This window comes from Bradysia coprophila, unplaced genomic scaffold, assembly GCF_014529535.1.
Source record: "Bradysia coprophila strain Holo2 unplaced genomic scaffold, BU_Bcop_v1 contig_350, whole genome shotgun sequence".
Classification (NCBI taxonomy): Eukaryota; Metazoa; Arthropoda; class Insecta; order Diptera; family Sciaridae; genus Bradysia; species Bradysia coprophila.
Genome location: NW_023503608.1, coordinates 10,263,397 through 10,285,847, shown reverse-complemented (window position 1 = coordinate 10,285,847; position 22,451 = coordinate 10,263,397). Strand labels below are relative to the sequence as shown.

At 36.2% G+C, this 22,451-nt stretch overlaps 3 protein-coding genes and 1 long non-coding RNA gene across 7 annotated transcripts; 2 read left to right on the top strand and 2 right to left on the bottom strand.

Annotated features, from left to right (window-relative positions):
- Nucleotides 1-5,696: 5,696 nt before the first annotated feature.
- LOC119080910 (85/88 kDa calcium-independent phospholipase A2) lies at nucleotides 5,697-20,040 on the bottom strand. 3 transcript variants are annotated; one of them, XM_037189513.1, is made up of 15 exons: nucleotides 19,849-20,040; nucleotides 19,417-19,499; nucleotides 19,146-19,347; nucleotides 10,500-10,590; nucleotides 10,163-10,333; nucleotides 9,858-10,089; nucleotides 9,716-9,793; nucleotides 8,382-9,650; nucleotides 8,261-8,326; nucleotides 8,175-8,196; nucleotides 7,988-8,111; nucleotides 7,803-7,926; nucleotides 7,645-7,738; nucleotides 7,474-7,582; nucleotides 5,697-5,862 (listed from the first exon to the last, which is right to left on the bottom strand). In XM_037189513.1, exons 2-15 carry the CDS (start codon nucleotides 19,454-19,456, stop codon nucleotides 5,827-5,829), a joined length of 2,658 nt encoding a protein of 885 aa, XP_037045408.1. In that variant the 5' UTR covers nucleotides 19,457-19,499; nucleotides 19,849-20,040; the 3' UTR covers nucleotides 5,697-5,826. The 3 variants fall into 3 exon arrangements, with proteins under 3 accessions (XP_037045408.1, XP_037045410.1, XP_037045409.1); XM_037189515.1 differs by lacking the exon at nucleotides 19,417-19,499 and having other exon boundaries at nucleotides 5,705-5,862; XM_037189514.1 differs by lacking the exon at nucleotides 5,697-5,862 and having other exon boundaries at nucleotides 6,739-7,582.
- LOC119080911 lies at nucleotides 11,778-14,786 on the top strand. Its single transcript, XM_037189517.1, has 4 exons — nucleotides 11,778-12,136; nucleotides 12,379-12,579; nucleotides 12,640-12,928; nucleotides 13,006-14,786. The coding sequence occupies exons 1-4, from the start codon at nucleotides 12,072-12,074 to the stop codon at nucleotides 14,764-14,766; spliced, it is 2,316 nt and encodes a 771-aa protein (XP_037045412.1). The 5' UTR covers nucleotides 11,778-12,071; the 3' UTR covers nucleotides 14,767-14,786.
- On the top strand, nucleotides 15,994-18,371 carry LOC119080912. Of its 2 annotated transcripts, none has more exons than XM_037189518.1 (2): nucleotides 15,994-16,155; nucleotides 16,530-18,371. In XM_037189518.1, exons 1-2 carry the CDS (start codon nucleotides 16,142-16,144, stop codon nucleotides 18,334-18,336), a joined length of 1,821 nt encoding a protein of 606 aa, XP_037045413.1. In that variant the 5' UTR covers nucleotides 15,994-16,141; the 3' UTR covers nucleotides 18,337-18,371. The 2 variants fall into 2 exon arrangements, with proteins under 2 accessions (XP_037045413.1, XP_037045414.1); XM_037189519.1 differs by having other exon boundaries at nucleotides 16,024-16,255; nucleotides 16,530-18,365.
- A 1,231-nt stretch (nucleotides 20,041-21,271) lies between the features above and the next one.
- Nucleotides 21,272-21,619, bottom strand: LOC119080909. Its single transcript, XR_005088398.1, has 2 exons — nucleotides 21,438-21,619; nucleotides 21,272-21,360 (listed from the first exon to the last, which is right to left on the bottom strand). It is a non-coding gene; the product is annotated as an uncharacterized LOC119080909 (long non-coding RNA).
- Between the last annotated feature and the right edge of the window lie 832 nt (nucleotides 21,620-22,451).

Below are 22,451 nucleotides of genomic sequence, written 5' to 3'. Positions count from 1 at the left end.
GATTTAATTTTTTTGAATGTATTTCGTTTACAATGTAATTATTTATAAGTTTATCAGTAACAATTTTTTTCAAATTAAAGCTTTTTAAGTAGTTAGAGCTGTACTCTAAAAATATAGTCTTTCACGTTCGTCTTTCTTATATGATTAAGAATAGCAACGATGTTTTCCGCAATGATAAAGATACTATTCGCAAGTGACGTGGAATACGTAAAATCGTATGACTTATTATAGCTTATAATTTCTACTTTTTACGTCAAAGTGTTATAAGGAATGATGAAAAATTCGAAGCAGAACATTATTCTAAGCAAAAAATTGTTCTACGGAACGCCTCTAAAATGAACAGTTTTTATTACAAAATTGAGTTTTACGTCAAATTTAATTTAAAAAACTTATCAAATCTTTAATCTCAAATTAGACAGTTTTCGCAAATGACAAATAATTTATAAGTCAACTTATAAGTTAGAAATTATAAGTCTCATCTTCATACGAGAAGTTCTGGAAGTTCACTTATAATTTCCAACTTATAAATTATACGTCATTCGCGCAAACTGTCTATTATAAGTGCAAATTGAGATTTCTGTAAAATATAACATAATGAAATTGTATTTACGCGGTTTTTGAATACAGACATAAAGCACGTCAACCATTTCCGCATAAAGTAGTTCCCGCTTAGAACGTATACAATAGCCTCATCTGAACTATACGATCAGGCCTGGACTGGCCATACTGGGCGATGCCCGATGCGCCTTTTGCTTTTTGGCGCTCCTCAGGCCAATAAAGTTTATTTATGCTCCTCTGAGCCTTTTTCAGCCAATCCGCCCGATGCGCCTTTTGGTAGCCATTCCGGCACAATATACGACTCACGATTTCAACTAACAGATCAATCAAAGAAAGCTCTAAGTACAAATTCTTTTGGTAACATGGTGATGAAAAGTTACATTTAGATATTAAGGCGTGGGGTAATCTAGCACACGGTGCTAAAACGACGCATTTTTCTACTACGTAAAATGTGAACTCGCACACAGTTTTTCAATACCAACATTTTGTAAAAGGAATCATAAAGTCGATGACAGGGCTAAAAAGCATTTGCAGCATTAAACTTACGCGTGTGAGTTCACCTTTTACGTAGTTCAAAAGTGCGTTCTTTTTGCACTGTGTACCAGATTCCCTGATGCCGATTTTAAAGGCTAGAAAATATTTAAGCATATGTGTGAACGTCTAGAGATCCGATGATGCTCGGAAACAGGGTCATAAACGAGTTGTACCTAACGTAGAATTTAGTTATTTATTTTATTTTGTAATTAATGATAAATCCTGGAAGTACTTTCATATACAGCACTGTGATCACAATTCTTGAAAATTCATTAAAATTCATCACAATTCATCAAAATTCATTAAAATTCATTAAAATTCATTAAAATTCATCAAATTCATCAAAATTCTTTAAAATTCATTAAAAAATCTGAAAAATAGGCCCTGTTTGTGTTTCAAATAAAATTACATTTCTTTGGTGGAAATTGGTCGTGAAATCGTGTTCGAAAGCTTAACAAGTTGATTTTCTTCTGCTGGGATTTTTGTTGGCAATCCTATGCATGCGCCAAGTGCCGACAAATATTCGAATTGCATAGATCAACTTACTTATCAGGAATAAGCTAATTGTACCTATAAATATCAAGATCACTAATTACATGTTATTGTTGTTATTGTCATACAACTTGTATTAAGTACAAGCTGTTGGGTACCTTAGGCACATATGTGTAAACAAGATTGACATATTTTTATTGCCATAATGTGTAAACAAGATTTGCCATCCTATATAAATATCAATTGTGAATGCGACGCTATTGCAGTACTTTGTGACAATTAAGAAGATTAACATTTAGATTTACCCGTGTCTAGTGAATAATATTTTGAAAAAATTTGTTAGTTGATGATAAAACATAAGTGCACCTAAGATGCAATTCAAATTTATTTCAATTTTCCTATTAATTTCGTTTGCCGTACTATTCGTTGTTCCATCAACTGGTGAGTTAGAAAAATTAATAGTAAAAAATTTAGAGTGACATCGTGTCGCTCCATCCACACGTCACCACCTGGGTCAAAAACATACCTTTTTGATCCGAGTAATTTTTCTAAACCTGGATTACCAAAAAGTCACATTCCGAACAAAACATAACAACAGTCTTGAACGCCATTGAACTGGTATATACCACATGCCATATCGCACGCCATATCACATGTGTAGCATTTTCATTACTTAACGTACATGACACATCTGGGAAATAATAAACATAGGAAATTCAATTGTCAAAAACCAGACTCGATCATTTTATTTTGCTTACATTTTAAGCGGGAAATAAAAGTCACCAGAAAATGTAAGGGAAAATGTAATGTTGCTCTTTCGGTACTAAATTCTGCGATAGAATGTGACGTTTTTGGTACTTCCAGGATGAAGTATTCTTTCGGTACATGATCATGACTAAAATATTGAATATTTTAGAATGTATGGATACCGTTACATCACAGGTGTGTACAGACAGTTATAGTGGATATTGCAAGCCTCTGGCACTTTGTCGCAGCCATGGAGGCGCTTATTCAGCCTATTGCGAAAATTCATTGGTCTGCTGCAACAGATAATTCTTGAAAAAAGTGTATCTTTTAACTCAAATATATTTTTTTTTTTATTTTAAGGTGTCGTTTCATTTATTGCATTTAAGAGTTGCTTAATCATCATTATTATCATTTGTTCAATTCGAAATTTTCCTTTACAAATAACTGAGATGAACGAAGTAATGATAAATTTTAATTGCCACCAGACATACAGTCAAAGGCAGTCAATTTTCAGCATAAATTTGCTTCAGCTGTTTTTCAGCTGATCCACACATACAATCAAAACTGGTTTTCCTTGTTTATACGGTTGAAGCTGCTACACGCACGCGCGTGGTAGTGTTAAAACCGTATAAAGATTTATAAACGGTTGTGATTGTTTGTGTGGATCAGCTGAAAAACAGCTGAAGCAAATTCATGCTGAAAATTGACTGCCTTTGACTGTATTATGGCTAGTTTCAAGATTTTCTTTTGCTGTAAAGGCAAGTAATTGAATGCATTATTCTGCCATGATTGTGACCGTGGACAGGGCAGATCAAAGAGTTGATATTTCATTTGGGAATTACGTGTGTGTGTGTGTGTGTGACATCAACATGTGTAAACACTGCAACTTAATGCAAGCCCTCAGCGAATCAGATGTTTCAAAACCCAAGTTTGAGGTGAATTTATTTCTGTATTGTTACATCCGTGTGGGATTTTCGTTTGTAGATCATTTTCATTATACGGTACTCGTCAACGTAACCCCACTTAATTTCTCTTCAAGTAGTCCTTAACCTCAGTTAACTGCGTTCAATTTACTGGTTTTTACATGAAAATCGTTCAAGGTAATGAAAATGATCTGTTATATGTAAAGGAAAATCAAATTAAAATGATCGATAAATTTGGTTCAGCTGTTTCACCAGCTGGTACATACATGTAAGCAAACAAATTCAATTAATTTAGTAATCAAGAGTAAATAAAAATTGTAGTAGTGGCCTGTTTATTATCTGCGACCGCGATCAAGTGTACATGCTTCGCTGTTGAAATGATTGTAGTTTCTACAATGTAGGGTGATTCCTTTGTTTGTGTTGTTGTGGTATCGTCTCATTCATGTTTTCAAGCGCATAATAATAATCAAGCACAAAAAAAGTCGTTTGTCACTCGTGATGAAAAGCTGAATTTTTAGCCCCGTACGAAGTACTGGGGGCTTATAAGATTAATATGCCGTTTGTAACACGTCGAATTGGAAGCAGACAGTAATGGCAAAGCATTTGGTTATGTTCATAGATGACGAATCCGCAATAAAAAAAATGTCCGTCCGTCCGTCCGTCCGTCCGTCCGTCCGTCCGTCCGTCCGTCCGTCCGTCCGTCCGTCCGTCCGTCCGTCCGTCCGTCCGTGACCCCTCTAGCTAGAGTAAATCGCAACCTTTTTTCAAAATTCTTTTTTTCCCCGATTGGTATCGACAAAAGTAAGGTCAAGTTCGAAAATGGGCATGGTAGGGTCGGCCCTTCCAGAGCTAGGGCCCTATAGGTGTTTTTCAGTCTTTCGACGATATCTACCGAAATATGCACGCAATAGCTGCTTGTGATATATCAAATGAAAGGTATTGACGAGTAGAACAAAGTTGCTGAACACTGTTTTTGGGTAAGATGCAACGTGGGCTTGTTGGGAGGGCTCAAAGGTCGTTACTCGGCCCTAAGTGTTTTTTGCACATAAATCGAGTAAATCTCATCCGATTTTGCTAGTTTTAGTTTTTTATGGAAGGTAATTGAATACCGAATAGAATGATGGCGAAAAAAGTTTCAAATTTGGGCCCTTGGACTAAGGCCGCTACTCGGCCCTAAGTGTTTTTTGCACATAAATCGAGTAAATCTCATCCGATTTTGCTAGTTTTTGTTTCATTTGAGAGATAATTGAATACCGAAAAGAACGTGGCGAAAAAAGTTTCAAATTTGGGCTCTTGGACTAAGGCCGCTACTCGGCCCTAAGTGTTTTTTGCATATAAATCGAGTAAATCTCATCCGATTTTGCTAGATTTAGTTTTTTATGGAGTCTAATTGAATACCGAAAAGAACGTGGCGAAAAAAGTATCAAATTTGGGCCCTTGGACTAAGGCCGCTACTCGGCCCTAAGTGTTTTTTGCACATAAATCGAGTAAATCTCATCCGATTTTGCTAGTTTTTGTTTCATTTGAGAGATAATTGAATGACGAATAGAATGATGGCAAAAAAAGTTTCAAATTTGGGCCCTTGCACTAAGGCCGCTACTCGGCCCTAAGTGCTTTTTGCACATAAATCGAGTAAATCTCAACCGATTTTGCTAGTTTTAGTTTTTTATGGAAGGTAATTGAATACCGAAAAGAACGTGACGAAAAAAGTTTCAAATTTGGGCCCTTGGACTAAGGCCGCTACTCGGCCCTAAGTGCTTTTTGCACATAAATCGAGTAAATCTCAACCGATTTTGCTTGTTTTTGTTTCATTTGAGAGGTAATTGAATACCCAATGGAAAGTTGGCAAAAAATTTTGGGTTTCTAAAATAATGTCGTAAATTGTTGGTTTTATTTGAAAGGTACTTCGTACGGGCTTTCGTAATTGCGCTATGCGCAATTTTAAAAATGAACAGTTTCAGTAAATTTGACAATGCGCTACTTGACTTGCATTTTGGTAACATACGCATTAGAGGGTTGTGGACGTATTAGGGTTCCGAGCTTATTAGGGCTACGGACGTATAATGGTTGCGGACAAAATTGGATTACGGGTTGTACGGGGTTAAGTCGCAGCAAACGCTCCGACTGTTCTGATGCCTTGTTTCTAACGAAACGGAGCCGAGTTCATCACTAGTAACAAAATTTACAAATGTTTTAAACTTTTTTTGGTAATGGACTATCGTCACATCCGCTTACTAACGTGGGGGCAAGATGTTCAAAAAAAAAATTGGACCACCCTAATGAAATATGGAAGTGATGAAATAACGGACGATTTATTTCCGGTTATTACCCGAGAACTCTGATTAAAATCCTTTACTTTTGTGTCATTGGTGTGACAGTGGTATTATCGTTTGTAATGTAATTCGTAATGTAGAGTCTTTTAAACGAATGAACAAGACAGGCTTGAGTGGTTTGTTTTAAGAATTTAATTCTTCGGTTTATTAATAATACAAATCGATGCAAATATTCAATAAATGTAAAAATTTAGCCAACGAACAATTACCAACATTACAATTACAATTTTCTATTTTATTTACTTCTTTAAAAAAGCGCTCAGAATGTGAAGTACCTGTGTAGTAGATAATAAAAAAATTACAATCAAAATTCTTATGAAATTTATGGAAAAACGATTTTGTTGTCATTAGAAATTTAGAAATATTTTTGTTTTCTTTAAATTTTGTTTGCATAATTTTTCGAGATGTAGGTATCTACGTGTGCCCATACAAAATAAATATATTAAAAATAATTGTCACTTTTGCCATCTATGTTTGGTGGTATTGATTATCAATATTTCTTCTAATTTTACTAATAAAAATCATAAAATTAAAATTTAAAAAAAACCTGACATTGTACTAACACCGAGTAATTTAGCTAAATTGTCTTTCTGTTTGTAAGTTTCCATATGAGGAATAAAATAGGGTCAGCTTTACATCTTCCAGTCGTTACTGTTACAGAATTAGAAGTACCGACAAATTTCAATCCAATTACTTCTATGCATCCCATGCAGAGGATATTTTTGAGTAAATATTTTCTAAAAATGTCTTGATTTTTCTTCAAAATGATTCGAGAAAGTTTTTAAGAAATTTCGAGAAATGAAGAAAATTCGACAAAATTTAAGAAACATTTTTCTGAAGAAAAGGCATAGCGCGCGTATTTCGCCATCGCACGTGGAATCAACAAAATGAATTGAATTGATATTTTTTCCCAAAAAATGGACATTTTATCCAGAGAACTTCCAGACAGAAAAAATAAAAAAGTTGTCATAAGTTGGATGTGCCTTATTGTACAAAAAAAAACGAGACTTTATCTGCTCAAGAAAATAGCAAACGGCTCAATAGTATCACCTAACAACATTGATTTATACAACACGTATGTCTCTTTGATAAGTCTCTATTGGAGTAAGTAAAACGCAATCAGTTAATTTATAATAATTTCGTCTTTCGACTTCCACAGCAAGTCCATTAGCCTCTACATTGCTTCAAGCCAAGTAAAAAAAATTGTGCTTCATAAGCTGCTCCGCTTCATAATTTACTTTGGCATCAATATTTTTGTACGCGACTTCGTATATCACATTGATAATTTAAAATCAAATCTAATTTAGTTGCAATAAATGGTCAATTTTGTGAATCCTGTCAATAAATCATCATTGCTGTTTCCATAAAATCGACACAGAATATCATTCTGACAAAAAAAAATGTTCTACCGCACGCTTTTAAATTGCACTGACTTGTCTACGATTTATTTTGGAAATGACAGTCAATGGACAGCAGTGGTAAATATTTCACAGAGTTTTTACGAGGTGTTTTTCGGCTTAAAATTTTGTTGCCTTTTCAGTGTAATTGAGATTTTTAGGGTGATAGAAAAATCTATTCTTTGAAGTCCGCCACTACCTTCATGGCAAATTCAATCGGAGTATTTTAAAAGGGTTAACTATTTGAGAGAACAATGTTTTGAGTTTGATTAAAAAGCCCTATGATTTTGAAACAATTCTTTAAAACGGTAACGATTGTCATTGATGCAGGAAAACAAGTTAAACCATTCAAAGAAGAAAAGAAAAAATTGATAGAAACATCAACATAAGAACCACCAACATTGATTATTTCTTCATTCGTATTCTACACCTAATTCATTTTCGTAACACAAATTTGATTTAAAGAAGCAAATTGATCAATTCTATGACCTTATTACGATTGGCATGCATGTACGCTTTTGCCTCCCACAGCATGTTGATCAACTTCAAATCGTTCTTCTCATCCATTGCAATGTCGACCGACAGTTGTGGATTAAATCTGTATTAATCAAGAGCGATTATCGCCGATGTTCGCAGAATTAAAGGGCATCTCAAAGTTACCTAAAATATGGAACTCCAATCATACTGCACCAGGCTCTGGCTCGGTCAACGACACGTCCATCTGATGCAGTTGCTTGGTCAACGAGTAAATTTCCTGAAACCGAACCAATTTTCTGTTTAAATGGAACCACCGAAAAAAAATGGAATCTCAAACATACCAATGGCTGATATTCCGTAAGCCAATTTGGCTGCATCAAATAAACTATCTGGCCGAAAAACATCAATTTCTTTTAGCTCAGTGACTGGAATCATCCCTGTTCCCAACGATATAACGGCAGACACCTGCAAAGGTTGGTACACACAATATTAGTACAATAAATTGAAAGTTAAAATGACTTGATACCGGAATGGCTTCGGCTTCGCGACCAACGCTACGCAATGCCATGTTGTACTCGTGTATTTCAGTCATGGCGTCCAACGTTGGATTATTGGCTATTAGGCCTCCATCAAGGAAGCGACCGTAGGCTCTGTGGTTATGGTTTTTGTAATATTTTATTGCTACAAAAGTGGCGATCAGCAGAATGACTTACCTAAAATAAGAGGGAGCGGCTCCTGCAGGAAAGTTAAATAAATTTAGATTTCTTTCACAGGTTTATTTTCTATTTAACAAATCTACCTGTAGCTCTGGCAGCACGCCAAATCAATTGCTCCTCAGGTCGCGGTGGTGGAACTCTCCGGTTGCCTGTTTTAAAAAAGTAATTAGAAAACCAATTTGAAGGAATTTCAGTTTCACTCACTCGTTGGCGTAACAATTCCCAAAATATCGCTTGCACATTGATAATTCCTGAACAAGTGCAAGTCGACGGGTTTTCGATCGGCCATCACACCAGTGACCATAATTTTCGGATGTAGAATGTCTGTCATGACGGTCGATTCTCCCAGCGACTCTTTCAGCAAAGTTTCCAAATTGTCACTGGCATATGGTCGGGATCCGACGAACGCCTGATCCTTCATTCGTAAATACATACACATGCATTGCTTCATCGTTTTGCCCGATCCAAGGCCAAGGGCTAATATTCCGCCAGTGCTTGTACCAGCAACCCAATCGAACAGATGATTAATTGGAGTTTGAGACAATTTTTCGATTTCCAGAAGCATTTGAACTAGAACAAGACCTCGTATTCCACCACCATCCATACATAGTAATCTACCGCCTTTCAATTTGGGTGCATCTCTGTCGCTTTTGTCGCTGTTGCTAGATCGTGGACTATCGGTTTCCATGACTGTTGCTTCAGCAACTTCCGGTGCGCTTTCCTTCTTTGCTGGTTCGGCTTTAACCACTTTGTTCTGAAACATACTCATCAATGAGTCCATAACACTTCTACCCTTTTGTTCCGGTGCAACGTCCACTATCTCAACGTTTGTGGGGCTTGTTGGCGCCTCAATGCTTCCGGATTGTAAAAAATTGGCTAGACCACCTCGTAGGTGATTCTTACTCGTCGATGCTAGGACTTGGTAGATTTGTTCTCGCTGTTCAGGCGATTCGGGCTGAGCGGGCGGTATGCCATTATATGTTCCATTGAAACAGCAACCAGGTGGACATTTTTTGTTACTTTCTGGACAGCGCTTCGCTCCAACAGAGTGAAGTATATACAAAATCATGTCCTCGTTACTACCGGACGCATCTTTTCCGACCATATGTCTAGGAGTTTGTCCTTGTCGGTTTTGTATATTGAAGTCGCACCCAAAAACAACTAAACATTGCACAATTGGCACCAATTTCTTTTGTATGGCTAGATGTAATGCCGTGTTCCCATCTTTATCACGCAGGTCTATCTCAGCTTCGTGGGATAGCAACGCCACGACACATTCTAAACGGTTACGTTCTACCATGACGTGGAGTGCTGTTCTTTCTTCGAAATTGACCGCGTTGATATCACAGCCACGCTTGACTAACTCTAGCAGAACTTCGCGTGACGATGCCCAATGTAAGGGTGTGCCTCCGTTTTTCATGTCTTGTATGAACAATTTGTTTGTATTGAATTCGACGAGTTCGGCCACAGAGTCTGGAAATTAGAGCCAAATTACATCCCCGCATCGAAAAAGCAACGGTAGAATGATAAGGACTCACTATTTGTTGTTGTTTTGCGATGGACATTGTTGATGTTACCAGCTGCTTTGTTAACATCTGCACCAGCTTGTATGAGCGCTATTGGAACAAGGAAAGCCATCTTCACATAACTTTCCAAAAATCGTCATTCTATTTCACTTACATTTCACACACTCAGGCTTATCAGACAAGCAGGCACGATGCAATGGTGTGTAGCCATCCGAATTGCAATGATTCAAATTGACGACATTCGCCGCTGCTAACAGATTAACCATTTCTTTGGTAGTAACCGACGCATAATGGAAAATCGAATTGGAATCGTTGTCCAAATGTTCCATTTTACATAAAGGCATCAATATTTTGACCATTTCAATGTGGGAACATTTTATTGCCAACTGAAACAGACCATTTGTAGTTTGGTCAGTTAACTGTTTATGTTAATAACTATATGTTCGATTATGATGTTACCTGCAGCGGTGTCATGAATGTTGCGTGATCAGGATAGTCAATTAATTCCAATACCGTGGGATTGGTAACATGTTCGGTTAAATTGAAGAAGGCGACTAAATGTGCGATGGACCAAGAAGGGTTTTCCGATAGAATGTCGCAGATTTTTTGGAGACCACTCACGGTGAACATCTGAAACCATTTAGATTGTAGAAGGATGGTACTATGCAACTTTAAAAGAATCGTAATTCTTTGTGAATTAAGTCTGGCCAAGACATTCTATAAATCGACTCTTGACATCTGCTTGGCTCAAAATAAGTCACAAAGTTATATGATTCTTTAATGATGGTTCACTTACTTCTTTAGCTATTCCTAAAAATACTGGTAATCTTTGAGTGAATGCATAAAACTTTTCCTCTGCTTCAGCCTGATTGGCCGCTCTGTATAAACTGAAAATTTAAGAAAATAAGTTAAAACCAGAGCGTTTTATATTGATCGATTAGAGACTTTCATAGCAAGAATTTGATCCGATTGTTCAACAGAGACTGTACTTTATACACTGTACTTCTCAATATTCCAATGTCAGATGTGGTTCAAGTAACAGCTGTCAAATCGAGTACTATTTCGTAGGAAAATATTTTCCAAATTTTTTACAGTGCCAAAATTTGTTTAGAGTACCACTCAATGCTTGAATTGCGTTGGTTACCCCAATAAAATTAAATTTTGGTTGAAAAATTGAATTTTGCTTGAATTTCTGATGCTTGAAAATTTTACAGATTTTTAGACGGCAAAATTATTTGAGGTCACAGCGCCCTTCAACTTCTTTTTAGGCTATCTGCAGATTCCCTGTAGGCTGAAATCTTTGCAAAATAATCTGTAGGTTGACTGGCACTTCTATCCAGATGCAGAGGGAAACTCGAAAGACTCCATAATCTTGTTTCAGTATAAAAAAAATGAGATAATTATTCCTTGTGAAAAGGTGCTTAGGGCCTTTCCTTCAGATTTCAATAAAAATAAGTTGGAAATCGCCCCACCCAAATGATCGACATTTGCACACAATAAGTATTTCGTTTTGGAAATATTTACCTCAATTAGAGCTAGAGAGACCATTGCCTAAATCTGGCTATACTTATAAGAAGGAAACTGCTTTTCTTAGGATCTAGGACGAGTTCAGTTATCTATTATTCGCTTAAACAAGTTTTTGCGGTATAGTTCGTTACCCTCTCAAGGCGAAGACAATAATCATATCACATGTATAATAAATCAACTCTGTTACTCCTTCTGGCCTAATTATACCTTCAATAGTTTGATATAAAGTCTTTAACTTCAATACGCATAAGACCAAATTACCCATGGCTCTTTCCCTCTTTGCTTATTTTTGTTGTCTATAACATGAGAACATGCCTAGACCTGTATGTTAAACAAACCAGTAAAACCTCGAGTTGCATTTAACTTCATAATTTTAGAATTGATTTTGAATGAGCATGTGTATAACGAGAGGTGTATATGCTTCGCAAGCAAAAAGAGACGAATATAGTGTTCCATAACTCTCATATGAAAGAGAGATGGTAGGCAATGGTTTCTCTAGCGCACTCATATGAATTATACGAGAGAATTTGGCAAATAACAACGCAAAACGAATAACATACTCTTACCAGTCGGAGACATCTTACTTGTCAGTCGGAAAATATAGAAAAGAAATTAAGTAAAATCCATAAAAACCGCCTGGTTTCTTCAGAAATTTAAGAGAAGATTAAACGACCGTAAGAGTCGACCGTATTAGCAATAATAATTTCATGTTTAATTTGTGTTTCCGTTGACAATATTAAGACATATTTCCATTATCCACCAACGTTATGTCAAAACAGTGATCTCATTGATAAACATAAAATTACTGAAGGAAACAATTCTGTGTTTACGCTTTCCCAAAATGAACAAAGCTTGTTTTATTGACGGTTGCTCTGCATACAAGGAAAAGAATACGTCATTTCATCGGTAAATTTTAAATATTTTTGTAAACAAATACAATTCATTGATTTTACCTTACTAGGAAAGTAATAAGGCCATTACTGCCCTTGGGCAAAGCCTTTACCAACCTCGTAAGGTAAAATAGCATACTATAACTCTTGTTAAGTTTATTTTATTTATAACTGGGAAGTAACTAGTTAACTCTTATCACGAGATATCTCGTTACTTCCCAGTTACAGTAATCTACTATAATCGATTGCTCTACGCAGATTTCCAAACGATCCGAAAATCTGCAAGAGTTGGTGTGAATCGATAATAGCACTTAACAAACAGGAAAATGCATTCAGTTTTCGTCGTAATTCGTACGTTTGCGGTCATCATTTCACAAGCAGTGACAAATACGATTGCGGCGGGAAAACTAAGCTCTACAGAAAGGCAGTTCCAAGTTTATATCCACAAAATTGTGAAACGTAACGAAAACTGTTGATCCGGTTAACATGTAAAATGTTAAAAAAAAAATTTTTTGACAGAGAACCGGTGCACAATGACCCACGGGGATCCGAAACTGAGCCAGTTGTCGCAGTCGAGGGTGGTGAGACGAACAAAATCTTGGATGAAAGTTCGAATGTTCCATCGGACCAGGAAGATTTTCTCGGTTTCAATACAGATGATCTAAGGAGAGAAATTATTGGCAGAGTTGAGCCCGAAAACGATACTAGTCTCGCAAATCCATCGGATTCTAATGAAATTGATGACGAAATAATTTTTGTGGAAAATACTGTGGAGGTGATTGAAATCGACGACGAGGACGATAACGAGGTAGTTTATTTTCGTTCTGTAGTCAGGCAGACAGCAGCTCTGTTGCACTTTTATTTATCTTCAATTTTTAATTACAGGTACCTCAACCGGCACACATTGAACAAGACAAAAAACCTCTTTCCAAGTATGAAATCCAACAAATGGTGATTTCAAACCATCCGCAAGTTCAATTGGTTAAGCCGAAACTAGATTGGAAATCGGACCAGTTTCGGTTGGTGTATATAAATGGGAAAAATCAAAACTACTGCACCTGTACGAAATGCTGGGAGTTGTTCGATGAGATAAACATTGACACTGTAGTCAGACACGCTAAATGCAATCCCACTCCAAGTGTTTCTCCTTGCGGAAAAAGGAAGAAATTGAATCTGGAAAATGTTACCGGGCAAGAACTTGACATTACCGGTGCATCACGTGAGAAGGTCACAACTTCCAAGATTCAAATAATAGCAGCCTGTATGGATGTACAAACATCAACATTTTATCAACGAGAAAAATTCTTGCAATTTGCTCAATTTCTGGTCGATACTGGTGCAACTTATGCATCTGCGAACAAACATAAATTCGAGTACGAGCTGAAGTACGAGGCGTTGTGTTCATTCGGAGGCCAGCTAAAAGACATGCAATCGTCGAAAATTCAGTCAATTTTCAATGATTCCACAGTTGATTTCTCATTATCGTGCGAGGTTTGGGAAGATATTTTCCGAAGCAAAACGAATATTTCATTGGAATTGCATTATTTGGATGAAAATTTCCTGAGCCACAGAGTCGTGATCGGTGTGCGATCGATTAGTGGTATCGGCATCGAGGACTCAATAATCTGTGATCGAATACTTGACATTCTGAACATTTACACAAAGGAAAACAACGGAGCAGAAATACTGGAAAGGGCTACCGCTTTTGTAACTTCAAGAAGATTGGATACTGAGTCGCTACGAACTACATGCTTTCCATCTGCTTGTAGCATAATCAACGAAGTAGCAAATGGAATTATTAATGATAATAGACTAAAAATTGCAGAGAAATGCCTTCATGTGATAGGATGGCTGAATGCAGTGTGTACAGAACGGATTACCGAATTTGATGCAAGAAAGTGGGAGAACATCTTCGAGCTCTTTAAACGATTTACCAACAAAAAAACTTCATTCATTCAGCGAGCCGTCGACGCTACGTTTCCACAAGATACCTCTACTTTGCAGCTTTTAGAACCATTTCACAGTGCAATCGTCCAGCTAACTGAAGCTGGAAACAACATAACCAAAGTGTTTGGTATCTACAAGCAACTAGAAAATAATCTGACGCCACTTGAGTGCGATGAAAGGACTGTGAAATTAGTGAAACGTAAAGCCGTATCACTTCTACGAACAGCTTTTGCTGACTCCGAAACATACCAAATTTGTATGTTCCTAGATCCATCCAACCGAGACCAATACAATTCGCTTGAATCGGACAAAATGGATAATCTGCAGTCAAAAATAGATCTTATGATTAATCCGCACATCTCGAAGGAAAACGGTCGCGTTGAAAACGATTTGATGGATTTCATGGACGATAATGTAACGTCACAGGCGAATCAGATCGATCTGTTCTTACAATGGTCGGTGCCGAGCAAACACAATCCGTACGAGTTTTGGCGTGATAACAAGCAGATGCCTGGACTGAGAGCTCTAGCACGGAAATATTTCAGCATACCATCGTTTGTGTCCCGGGTGGAATGTAAATTTTCGAAAGATGCTGTCGAATTTTTGTCGAAACGAAGTAAGTTAGACGTGAAAGACTTGGAAGCAATATTAATGATGAATTCATCAGAAATCGATGTAGATCTCATAAACGTTAAATAAATTCTTTAATTAACTGAAGTGAATTGTGGTTCTTCTTAATATACTCTGGAAGGTTTGGAAATACATTTTTCTTTCTAAAGACCGTCTTCATCATATGTTTTTGAAAGACATGCGATGACTAAGAGAATTGTTTGAAATTTACGCTTTCCAATACCTCAAAAATGCAAACCATAATCTTCAACATCTCAGGTAAAGAAAAATTTATTTCCACAGAAATGGTTATTGTTTTATGATGCCAGAGAGCCTTTGCCATATAAAAAAAAATCTCACAACATTTACTGGTTACAAACTATACGCATCTCATACTGAGAAAAGACACAACCTTTTATTCACTCTCTTTCGCGTTCTCTTTTACAACAGTGAAAACGTTGAGAAGAACAACATATGAAAGAGAAAAAATATTCTTGTTTAATCGCAATTACAGTAATAAGAAAAGAAAGGAAGAAGGGAGCCGATTAATTCATCATAGCGCGTGTACTTTTGAACAATGTTCAGTTCATTCATATCAAACATTTGTTGTTCATCAAGTTCCATGAAACAGAAATAAAATCGAAGTGTAATGCAAATTAGTATATTACTCATAAAATCCGTACATTCCTCTCTTATTCATTAATCTTATTGCCAATATTGCTTTTAAACTCATAGTAGGAAGAATTCGCTGTCAATGAAAGTATTAATGTTTGATTAATGAAAGGTGCAGATTATACGGTTATTATACGGTCGATTCGAAAGTTACTAGACTAACGAATACAATAGCCTAAGAGAGTTTTGTTTGATTCTCCCACAGGACAAATCTAACAAAGAATTTTGAATGGCTGAAAATTGATTGCTATGCAAGGAAAGTGAATGTACATCAATAATCCTAATTTTTGAACTAACAACAGAGACGTAGACGAACTAAATGAAAGACTTTCCAGACCTAGTCGTCATTTACTTTGTATCCCATTTTAAACTAACGAAGGTGGTGTAGCCAATCTACCAACCAATTCAATCGTTATTTATATGTAAACATAGGCTCTCTTCATTTCTTGTTATCAATAATATTTTGCAGGAAGAAGGAAAAGGAAAGAGAGTTAATATAATGAACACACATACCATACGTATGTACGTGTACCCAGCTAATTTAAATTGTACGAGAGAGAAATACTGAAAGGCTGTCTCTGTTCATTCATAACATCAGAAAGGTTACGCACATGTAACCAATAATATGTTCTACTCTTTCACTCATCTAAAAACGAAAAGCTGTGAGCTCTCACGAATATAATGTCATAGTAACTTTGAGACACTTCCATTGTAATAGCATTTTGTTTTCAGTTGTGTTTTAATTAACTTGCTAATAAGGGATTTGTGCGTCAACGTCTACAACACAATAAAAATGACGAAACGAAGGTAATTGAATTTATTATTAAGAAAATGTAGGCGAACAGACCTGCATTGTTTTGGCATACGGTAGCGAGAACAACTAAGAAATTTTCTTTCAAAATCAAAGGTACACAAAAAGTCGTGCCTGCACGAACGTTCGATAGTGCCGTGGTATGAACAATCCGTTGGAAATGGCTATTGTATTACTCTTAGAATTTTCACTTGAACTCCGTCGATTAAGTGTATTTTATACGCACGCATAAACAACATCAAACAAATATTTATCCAAAGAAATTCTCTGTTATAAACCTAGGGGTTTCCCATATTTATTCCATTGATAACTAATAGAAAGAAAATTCGAAAAAATTCATTCAAAATTCTAATAAATTTTTAAATTTTAGGAAAATTGATGGCGTACCTCCGACTAAACCAGAAGTGATCGTTCAGCAAAATCGCGGTATACAAAAGGACACACTGAAAGCAATGATTGCAAATAACAACCCATCCATAAAACTACAAAAAATACCGGGCAATTCGGCCAGCAACATGAAATTGATATTAGTGAAAGATGTACAGCAGGACATGTTTGTCTGTACGACATGTTCGGAATTAGAATTTATGGATGACTGGGAAAGTCACCAATGTATTGAGGTACCAATACAAGAATTCGACGCAACAATGACGGCGGTCGTGGCAACATACTCAGACGATGAGTTGTCTAATGAAACGCCGCCAGTAACAACACAAATCACTAAAATCAATTCTCGCGATATGGCAATCATAAAGGAGCAATTGGCTTACTCGTTTGGTGAAATGTTTCCGCTCGATGGATTTCACGATATGGGGTTCACGGCGATGACGAAATATCTACTGAATCTGGGCACCACGCAAGGAAAGATAAATGTCAGAGATGTCTTGGGAAACCAAATAACACTTGAAGAAGAACGAAAGTCACTAGTGGCTACGGTCAAGTCTACTTTAAAAAAGGTTGTGGCAGAAGAGAAGTTGGTTTTTTCTTGTGATATCTGGTCACATCCACTTCATTTGAGGCGATGCGTTACGCTATCCTCACACTATATAGATGAAAATTTTACTCTACATCGGAATGTGTTGGGAACACGAATTTACAATGAAAGTGAATTCGATGGCAGTAATTTGGCTAACTACGTTACGGACATATTGGGCGAGTATACAAATACTCCGTCGTCGATTTTATCAAATGCGACGATTGTAACAAGCAAAACAGATGATTCGTTAAAATCCTTCAAGAATTATGGTCGACTGAATTGTATGTGTAGCATACTCAACGAAGTTGTTAACCATTCATTGTCACTACCGTGCTTTCAAACAGAACATGTGTGCAAGGCAATCATAATACGACTGGAGAGACAGCCTCCGAATGAAAAGAATAAAAGTGCCGTTGCTAATTTACAACTGAACGACTGGTTTTCGATCTGGCATCTCTTCGAAGCTTATCAGCAATATTTGGAGACCGCGACAACATTCAAAAATATCATATCCGGCTACGAAATTCTCTACAAATTTTTGTCAGAATCGCGGACTGCTTCAAAGTTACTCTCATCCAACGGCGAAGCAACCATAAGTACGGTTTACCTAATAAAAAGGAAATTGATAGACGTGATGCGTGGATATAATACCGGATCGTTTCGTTGGCCCGAATACAAAGATAAACTGACGTCGTATGCGGAAAATGTTTTCGAAATAACTGACGTGCACCGAATCACACTTTTCTTGGATCCCAGATACAAATCGCTCAAATTTCTATCGAAAGAAGAAAGAGAAGCGCTGCACGAAACTGTTCGCGGGATAATCGGAGAAATATTCATTCCAGACAAAAATGTTAGAGCCTTATTGAAATTAGGTCAACATGTGGCCTGGGTGGATGCAAACGGTTTGGCCGAAGTGGACAATTATTTGAATTTGACGAACATTTCACCAGACACAAACGTTCTGGAATTTTGGAAGTCGCGCACTGATTTTCCGAAACTAAGAACATTAGCCAAAGAGATGCTGTGTATTCCGGCAGTGTCGGCTGCATGGGAATGCTATTTCAATAAAGACAAATTCAATTTGTCGAGAAGACGTTTAGATTTGAGTGTAAGCGAAATCGATACAACATTGTTGTTGAACGGATTTAGTTTTAGTGGGATGTTTGATGAAGAGCTTAAGACACTGTTTGAGGTCTAGTCAAGTTTTAAATAAATGTTTTTGAGTTAAAAAAATGTTTTAAATTTCTGAGAACTCATACAACTATATCAACGATATGACTGAACCCAATGTCATGGTTAGTGAATTAAAAAAAAAATCTACGAATGATGGTGAAGGCCGTCGATAGTTTGTACAGATATTTCAATTGATTATACTGGAACGAAAATATTTTGACAAAATGTTTACCTTCAATGGTGTAATTTGCAAATGATTTTGACATCATTAATGTTTAATGAATGAAAATAGCAGATCGATCAGGTTGGTCAAGTTCATAGTGAAATAAAATCGAGCGACTCGAGATAGAAAAGTAGTGACAGAAAACTTAAGGCTGAATGTTAATCTAAATTGAAATGTGAACCAAGTTCTTCAGAAGGTTTGGAAGTTATGATAGAAAAAGAGAATTCAAGGATTTTAGAAGGGCGGCTTTGAATTAATTCTTTTCATCGAAATTGCTGTCACTACAAGGATCCACTTCAGAAGTGAGCTTTAATCCTACCCTGGTTCCTTGATTCATAGCATTTTTAATTCATATCTCAGCCGCATAAGTTGCATACATAATAAATACGTCCAATATATAGCATGGTTCCGATAAGCGCATTGTCTACGTGTATTACCAACGCACACGAAGTGACTGAATCACAACATTATTAAGATTTATATATAAACATAAAGGACACTGTTTTATTATTCAATTATTGGCTCAATGACATCACAAGACGTATATTATGTGCACACAACAACCCTCAATATATGTCAACGAAAATTGAATATTGTTAGCGACCACTTACCTATATGAAGTGTTTGTGTTGTCAGTGTACGGACGATGGATGACAATTTCGTAGATGGTTTTCTTTTCAGTCGATCCCAAGGGCGGAGCGTACATAACCATACCGTCATCACGATGAAGAATTTGCAAGCTTTCCAATGACTCGGTTTTGAGTTCTTGAACTTTATTCGGAGGTGTTTCACCGCCTAAAAGTCTTTGCAACACTGTGGAATGGGAAAGTTATTCACATTTTGTAGGGATAAATGCGATGTTCGACGCAATAAGCATTGTACCTAATCCGGAAGCTAATGCACCGAAACCCAACCATGCCATATTGTCGCTGTGATTTATACTTTACAGATAGATAGGACAGTGACTGAATGAAATGATAGATTGGTTAGTTTCAGAAGAAGAAAATGGCTAAATCCGATTCGGTTATTGTGTCTTTTAATTCGTGGAAATGTTTATTTTTGAACAGGAATGAAGTTGATGATGAAATTAATCTACTCAGACGTGATGTGATGATGATCGCTTATTTTACTACGATTCGGCTACAGTGCTCTTCTGTGCTTAATGCATTTGCTTTTATTCCTTTTTAAAAATGATGATATTGCGAAATAGAACGGACAATTACAAATGTACACAAATCACCCAAATTGTCACAATCACAGTAGTTGATTTATGTAATGTTCCGTATTTATGATTTTAACGATATTTTATCTCACCGTTGAACATTTTCTTGGAATGATGACGATTCAAATACGTAAACTACGCTAAAGTAGACTGCAAAGATTGTCTTTGTTGCAACAAAAATAAATAAATAAAATGTCTTTTACACAGCGAAAGAGGCTGATGTGTACCAACTGATTAGAAATTTCTGTATTTTACATTGAAATATTTGTTGTTGTCTGCTACTGAAGTTTCTAATGACATTCGCAATTTTTATTTATGTAGAATACAACGAATACAACCCATTTACGCCCATTATACAACTGAAAATAAGTCGAAAACAAGCGGGAAATTTGGTCGAAATTTGAATTATTTTTGATTAGAAAAACTTTTGCTGATGAATTCGAATTGGGTTTGTGATTCTGTGTTCTCTGTTACTTAGATGCGAGTTCCTTTATGAACTTTAAAAGTTCCAATACAATCATAGTATGTCATAACATTGTCGCCTTTCTTTTTCTTCATTTTGCAAGAAAATTAGTTCAACCTTTCACCAAGGACAATGATGACCAAAAGAAGTGAAGAATAAACAAATTTGATCGAAATGTCCGGTAACGCTTGATATAGGTCTGTTCCAAGGCCATACGAATTGTCAAATTTCAAACCTATTTCTTAAGGGTAAGTTGTTATATGGCTTGTCACCTCATAGCCGTGAATCGCTAAAGTCAAATCGCCAAGTAATAGCCCTGTCAAGCACCAAAGCTACGAGTGCTATGGCTAAGTTTTTTTTCGATTCGTCAATTTTTCTTGTCGATTCATCCTTTTGAATCACCAAAAAAAAAACGCCCGAATGCGAATAAATGCTAAAAAAATCTAAAAATTGTGAAAAAACGCTAAGAAAAATCGCTAAAGTATGAAGAGACGTCATTAAGACACAGTTACCGTTGTGTCTCGACGTTTCTTCACAGTCTGTCGATTTTTCTTTGCGTTTCTATTGGCGATTTTTCTTAACGATTTAACAAATGAGCCAAGAATGATGAATTGCTGAGAAAAAATGAGAGTGTGAAGAGACGGCAAGAAAAGTCGCCAAAGTGAGAAAAAACGTCATAAAGACAAATTTTCCATTCTGGCAAAGGTTCTCTAGAGAGCCTGTGATTCTGGGCGTTTCTACTCACTTTGGCGATTTTTTATTTTTGGCCGCTTTGACTTTGGCGATTCTTCACGGGAATTGTAACTTTTACCTGGAAAGCTTTATCACGAAGTTTTTAAGTCAAACATCTTCTACAATTTTAGTCTGACTGCGAAGCCACCGCTTGTCTGTGAATATGTTGTTTACATAATATTAGTTTTAAAACGAAATCACGGCAAAAGAATTATTTATTTGTTCACAAAATCTCGGTTAACAATAGCTATAGCATCCACCATTATTTAATAAAGAATTTCGTCCAGCTTTTCATTCACTGTTCACTTGCAACATCCTTCCTTTCCGTTATCTTGTGACTTGCATGGACAATTGCATTGAGCATCGCATTTGCAGCCAGTTCCGCACTTAGTAGAAGTGCATTGACAATCTATCAGAAAATTTATTTAAGTCGGTTGTTATTGATGCAAAATAAAATGTTTTACCGAGAAAATATATTATACTCACTTGTTCCACAACCTTTACAAGTCATTTTTTTTAAATATTATTGAGAGTTTCAAGAAATTACAAAAATTGATATTATACTAACGATAACCTGTAGAATCGCTGTCGTTTATATACTAAAATTAATTCTCAATTATCGACGACAAAAAAGCAAAGAACGGTGTGCAACATTCTGTTCGACAAGATATTGAAAAATATGTTGGTGCTGACTGCAAAGATAAATTTTTTATTGAATTTTATCGTAAGTTCGTGTGTGTGCAAAAGGTAAACAATCCGAAGAAAATAACATTGATATGGTACACTATGAGTGCTGTTGTTGTTTATGCGGATCTTATCTGTGGAAGTTTTTGTATCTTGCTTATACGCAGTGTGAAAACGATTCATTCTACTGTGCAAATCAGTCGATCCAAAAATCATGGTCAAATCAAATCATTTCATTGAAAAATTGTCTGTAAGACCAAATCTGCGAAGTATTCTTTGCGCTGCAATCTTCTGTTTTGAACACAGATAGTCTCAGTGTAAATGTTTTGAGAAATTGTTTGGGAAATTTAGAAATTGTAAGATTGCATTTTAAGAAATTTCTATTACACCAACGCACTTCAAGCAAAAGTGCTATTAATGACAGCTGCCAAATAAAGTAGATTTGTATGAAATTTTATCCCCACTCTTTTTACAGTGTAAAATTTCGTATGGAGCACTGTCAAGTTTCAGTACCTTATTTAGAGTACCACTTTTGCTTGAAGTGCGTTGATTACACATATGTTATGCAGATTATGCATCTCCAACACTACGTGATTTGAAGACTAAAAATAGGACAGAGGGTGATTTATATCTCGAAAATAGGGGATTGTTACGGACAGGGCCTATTTTTAATTCATTAAATTCATTAATTTCATCAAATTTCATTAAATTCTTTAAAAGTTCATTAAATTTCATGAAAATTCATCAAAACTAAAATTAATGAATTTTCATGAAATTTAATGAATTTTTAAAAAATTTGATGAATTTTGATGAAAT